Source organism: Urocitellus parryii, chromosome 8, assembly GCF_045843805.1.
Source record: "Urocitellus parryii isolate mUroPar1 chromosome 8, mUroPar1.hap1, whole genome shotgun sequence".
NCBI classification, from domain to species: Eukaryota; Metazoa; Chordata; class Mammalia; order Rodentia; family Sciuridae; genus Urocitellus; species Urocitellus parryii.
Genome location: NC_135538.1, coordinates 135,962,986 through 135,968,794, shown reverse-complemented (window position 1 = coordinate 135,968,794; position 5,809 = coordinate 135,962,986). Strand labels below are relative to the sequence as shown.

The following is a 5,809-nucleotide window of genomic DNA, read 5'->3' as shown; positions in this document are numbered from 1 at the left end:
CTCACACAAACACACAAGCCTCTCCCACTCCCACAATCCTCCTGCTCTTGAGGCCTATTGGCTGGGTCGCGTGGGTGGAGCCAAAGAAGTCCCCCAATGAGCAGCTCCCGTGGTCTGAAAGGGCGGGGGAAACAGCCCAATGAGCATCACCGCAGAGGAGCCAATCAGCTAGATGTTGCTGGGCTGCTCTGAGCCAATCATCAGCTGGCAGCTGGAAGTTTGCTGGGGCCCCTTAGGCTGTGGCTCTCAACATCTTACCACTGAGATACCCCCAATCCTCTAATTTAATTTTAAGTAATAAAACAATTTAAATAGTGTGTTATGAACATATAAGTCAGCATTTTCAAACTGTTATAGACTATATGTGCTATCAATACTTTCCACCTAAAATGTACTTACAAATGCATAAAAATATATTTAGGCATTGTTGCTAATATAATAATGCACTTTTAAGAAATTTTGTGTCAGACCTGAGACTATCTGGACATTGCATGAAAGATGTTGATTGCTGTTGCATTTGATAACCGAAAAATGGTATCACTGTAATCACTTGGTTATTTTTATTATTATACAATATTCTCAAAGTATACATGGATTTAGCATTCACTATTTCATTAATGTGACCGTTTTTAAAAGTGTACTTCAACTATAAATTATAACTCATTAACAACTCCTGGTGGCTTTCTGTCAATAAATTATTTAAAAATTCCCCCCTGATTACTTAATCTTGGGAAACACTGCCATAGTCAAAGGAATTCTCCAATCCAAAGTTCAAACTAAATATTTTTATTCCTGTAGACATTCCACTTAAAGGCAAAGAAGGCTAGGTGTGTAGCTCTGTGGTAGAGCATGTGCTTACCATGTGCCAGACTCTGGGTTTAAAGCACCAAAAATAAAATAGATAATAAAGGCAAAGAATATCTGGCAGATTTTGTAGTTTGGTGCTAATTCAGATTGTTATTGTATTTCAGTGATCATTTTTTAGGTGACAGAATGCAGCAGGTAGATTTCCTCCCTTCAGTAAGTAATTGTGCTTCCTTGTGTCTTAATGTTTATTTTAACCAAGATTACTGAAAGTAACGGTCTTACCTTTGCCCAAAGGAAGTTTGTTTCAAGTCAGCAAAATTTAATAAAAGGTTAACTGCCTTATTAACCATAATTCTCTGCATATGTTGTTTAAAAATACGGAACAAGGATTGAAAAGCATTCTATAAAGGGCCAGGTGGTAAATATTTTACACTTTGCATATGGTCTTTGTTGCACCCACCCAACTGTGCTGTGCTACCATGAGAGAAACTATAGAGAATACATAAATAAATACATGGGGCTGTGTTCCAATAAAACTTTATTTCTGGATGTGCACATTTAAATTTCATATGATCCTCATGGCAAAATAGTATTCGTCTCTTGAATTTTTCAACTATTTAAAAATGTAAAGAGGAAACAGACTTTGGGCCAAATTTGGTCAATGACCCTCTTCTAAATGAAAACATCCCTTTTTAAACATTACCATTCCAAAACTAATTGGTAAAGCTAGCTTTGTGCTGGAAAAACCTTTTTAAAGTCTAAATTACCAAAGAAGGATTACCAAGGTATGGTGGAATTAGGTCCTCACCCAGGATGCCCACCTGCTGCCTCATTCAGGGCCAAATCAGCCTGGCATCCACAGCCACACTGAAGCCAGTGACCCTGTGCCTGTGGTGGCAGTACAGAATGCCATCTGGGTCTCAGCAGCATTTATGTGCTGGGCATGTTTCCTCTCAGTGGCTCTGAAAGGGACTCATCCCCCACCCTCTGCACTTGGAGTCCAGCCCCTAAGAGCCCAGCTTCTCTGACTGCTAATGGCCTAGTGGGAGTCTCCCGCTGTTCTGTCCCTACAAAGAAGGTTGGGACAAGTGTGACAGGTCCTTGAAGCTCACAGCTGAGGCCTACTTTAAGGCTTACTCTAGCATTTTAATTCACCAAACATCTTACTATGGCAGGGGGACAGAAGGCTACCCCCAAATCATTGCAGAAAGCATTTTTTTCACAATTCAGGAATCTGGGCCCTTCTACACCGGAGAGGGCAATGTGTGAATACTGTTTAACAATTGTTAAAGTGCGCTTGCCATCCGCTGAGTAAAGTCTCCTGACTGTCAAGGCCTCCTAAAACACTCCGGAGCTAAAATGTAAAATACAGCCTATTACTTCTGAAAAAGACATTTGTGCACAATCAGAGAAGTAAATAATGTCAAGTCTGGGCAGTCATTTTCCAGATTCCATTTAAAAGAAAAGGACAGTCTGACCCAGCCACCACCCAGTTTTCTCTGAGAAACAGACTGGGGTATTTAGGTTCCACGCGTGCACAGTCCCGTGGTGCGCGGTGGTCGGGCGATTTATTCTTTTCCCACTGGTCTCCATCGAAAGACGAAAATATGACATCTCTTTGTTGAAAACAAGTCCTAGAGCCACAGGTACAGTCGCGATCAGGAGTTGAGAGCCCCTTTCTTGGAGTTTCTGCTTCAGGACTTGGGGATTTCTTCCCATTCTGACGCAGGCTAGGAATTCTAAAAGCCATATAGGAAGGTGGAAGCAACAAGAAAACTGAGACCAGAGAAGTTGGGGGCATTGCCCAGTTTCACAGTGCTAGCTCCTGTATCTGCCAGGGATTCCAGATTCAGGTTTAGCGATTCCCTCCTTTGGCTTCACACTCATTCCAGACCGACGACGCTCATCAAAGCATCGCAGCCACTGCCTCGGGAGCAGCCGCCTGAGCTCGGTTGTGCTGGTCAGCCCCTTCCCTTCCCTCGTTCCCCCAAAGCGCTTTGGGCTCAGAGCAGATTCGTGGGGCGCGCATAGCGCAGTGTGTAATTAGTTCCCGCGTTGTTGTCCCAATACTCGCCCTGCTCACAGCGGTAGCAGACTGCAAAGTGAACGGAAATATCCTCCCCTTCCTTGGGCTGCAGGCCCGGGGGTAGGTACAGCGAGAAGCGGAAGCGTTCTGCGCCGGGCTCCTCCTCAGCATCCCCAGACCCTGGTTCAGAGGCCCCCGACGGCGCTTCTGTTGGCTGCAGCTCGGCTGGCACGTCCAGGAATGTGCGCCACTCGGTAAAGGTGTAGCGCACTGTCACAGCCCTGGGCCCCGGGCAGCCCAGCACCCTACCAGAGCCCGTCACCTCCGTGCCCGAGGGTGCCGAGCACTGCACGCGCTCCAGGCACACGCGCTGCTGTCGCAGGCGCTCCGCTGCAACGCTGTGTCCCGGGAGCTGGAAGAGAGGCCGGAGTCGGGGAGGCGGCGCCGGGAGGGACGAGGGCGCCTGTGCCAACAGGTCCCCGAGCTGTTCCAGATGCTCCACACGCATGGGGAAGCTGCGGAGGCGCGAAAACACGGCGGGAGGCACCTGTGGTTCCTCAGCCTCGCTGAAGTGCTTCACGCTGGCCAGGCTCAGCCCCAAAGAGTCGGCGAACTGCACCCGCTTCTTGCAGCAGTCGCCGGGGCTAAGCAGGGCGTCCTCAACTGGCTCACCGCTCTCCGCGCCCAGGGCCTGCTGCTGCTGCTGGCGCCGCTGCAGGAGCTTGGCCGCCTCTAGAAGGGGGTCTGCCGGCAGGGAGAAGGAGCGCGCGCGAGGCCGGCGGCATTCCAGGGGCTCCGGCTCCGGAAGAGGCGCCTCTTCCTTCGGTGACAAGGGCCTGTCTTCGAACTGAACTTCAGGGCTCCAGGCTTCCGAAGTGCCACTCTCCACGCAGACGACCTCCGGGGTTGGCCGCCCCTCCGCGGGTGGAGGTTCTGCGAAGGGCACAGGTCTTGGCGCCTCGGAACTTTGCAGCGGCGTCTCGGGAGACTCCATGACACCATCCGGACCCGGGACTTGTCCCTCCGAGGACACCCGGCTCAAGAATTCTCTGGAAACATCTCCTTGTGCAATTGAAGGAGTGAGCAGCGCCGCCCGCCGGGGCTCGCTGACCGGTCGCCAGTCGGCCCCGGAAGAGAAGAGAAGAGGTCCACTCCGAAACCACCAGCTTTTAGCTGGTGCGGCTCAGGACGCAGTGGGAGGAGGACGAGGGCCTCGGGCCAGCTCGGGAGTTGAACCTGCCCGCCGCGGGGGAGGGGCGGGGGCGGGGAGGGGCTGCCGCCTGAACACCTGGAAGCCTGCTTCGGAACGCACGGGTAGAAAGTGACAGAAAGATTTCTGAAGGGCGCGGTCCGGGTTCCCCTCTTTCTCCACTCACTCCCAGCGGGACTCGGTCTGTTCCACCTCTGGAGCGTCCGGATGGAGGACTTGCGCTCAACTTTGAGAGACCGGAGCGTGGCCCAAGTTTTCTTGCCTCTGAAGTTGACCTGACAGCTCTGTCGTCTGGAGGAAGACCGTCCCCCTGGCTGTCATCGGTCTAGGGAGTCCCCGTCGCAGGCAAACTTGCCTATAGGGAACTTGGAAAGCTGCAGGTCCTGCGCGGCCCCAAAGTGAGGGGTGCATCTCTGCCCCCAAATTTAAAGGCGCCCCCGGATCCAATCTGCGCGCTTGCCTCTGGACCCGTAGCCCCCACCTACCTGCCCAATGGTGGCACCGGTGGGCTCGGGTCTCGTCTGAGTCGGGGATCTTGCCGCGGCGAGCGGGAAGTGGACGCAGCCGCCAGCGCAGAGCTGCGGGAGGCCATTCGCTCCAGGCCAGCGAGCACGTCCCCGCCCCTCCCCTGGTCCCGCCCGCGAGTCGGCTGTCGCGGCTGGCTGGGGAAGCAGCGGAGGGGGGCCCTGCGGGTGCTGGCACCCACGTGGCGCACACCGCCTCCCACCGCCGCCGGGCGCTTTTGCCACAGTCCGCAACTTAAACACCTCGCCCGCCGGAGTGGGCGCCGGACTCGGCCGCCCTGGCCATCCCAGGCCGCGACAGTCCCTTGAAAGGGGCCAAAGCCAAGCCTGGGACGTGGAGGGGTGGATGAGCGCCTCATAGTATCTGGGGATTTCGAGAGTTTCCAAAGTAGTATTTTTGGTTTTGTTTTGCTTTAAGGCCAGGTTTTCCTTAAACTTGAGCGCGCGTCAGCATCACGGGGCGGGCCAGTCGGAGCAGATCTCTGAGCCTTATCCCCGGAGTCAATAGGTCTGGGGTGGAGCCTGGAAGTGTTTCAGCCAAGGAGATGCTTATGCGGGGCTCTGGGGAGTACCCTGTGGGAACTGTTAGTTAACCTATATGGATATGTGTACAGTTACTTAAATAAAAGTTGAGATTCTATGTGATTCTGCAACCTGTACACTCAGAAAAATGAGAGATTATATCCCATCTGATTCAAATGTATGATATGTCAAGGTCATTGTACTGTCGTGTATAACTAATTAAAATGAATTAAAAACTTTTTAAAAAGTTGAGATTCTAGAAACATTGATCCGCTAATCAACTAAGCAAGAAACATAAAAAAGCAAATATAACTTACCCTGGTTATTTAACCTAGGCTTAGTTAAATAAGTTATGTGTTGGCAGATTTAAAGGGGCGGGGTTTTAAGTGCGTTGATAGGAGAGGGAACAGATAAAAGAGATGGTGAGTGGAAGGTTATGATAAGATCATTTTAATGGCTAATATTTATTGAGCACCTACTGAATACCCCATCAGTGCTGAGGGCTCTTCCTGAGCTATCTGACTTGCAGAACAACCTTGTGAGGTGGAAATCATATGATCCTAATGTACATATGGGATATAAAGACCTAGAAAGATTTTTCATTGGCTCATGAGCCACAGTTTGGTTGTGGTGGGATTTGAATCCATAAATTAAAGATTTCTACCATTATTAGAGAGGCTGATCTGGGGGTGGTTTCATGGTTCCCTTGCTGGGATATTG

General features: G+C 51.0%; 1 protein-coding gene across 1 annotated transcript; it reads right to left on the bottom strand.

Annotated features, from left to right (window-relative positions):
• Window positions 1-832: 832 nt before the first annotated feature.
• Ppp1r3g (protein phosphatase 1 regulatory subunit 3G) lies at window positions 833-5,046 on the bottom strand. Its single transcript, XM_026407118.2, has one exon. It carries the CDS (start codon window positions 3,825-3,827, stop codon window positions 2,811-2,813), a length of 1,017 nt encoding a protein of 338 aa, XP_026262903.2. The 5' UTR covers window positions 3,828-5,046; the 3' UTR covers window positions 833-2,810.
• Window positions 5,047-5,809: the final 763 nt, after the last annotated feature.

Coding starts and splice junctions, on each gene's coding strand:
- Ppp1r3g (XM_026407118.2), bottom strand. CDS start 3,827: ATGGAGTCTCCCGAGACGCCGCTGCAAAGTTCCGAGGCGCCAAGACCT.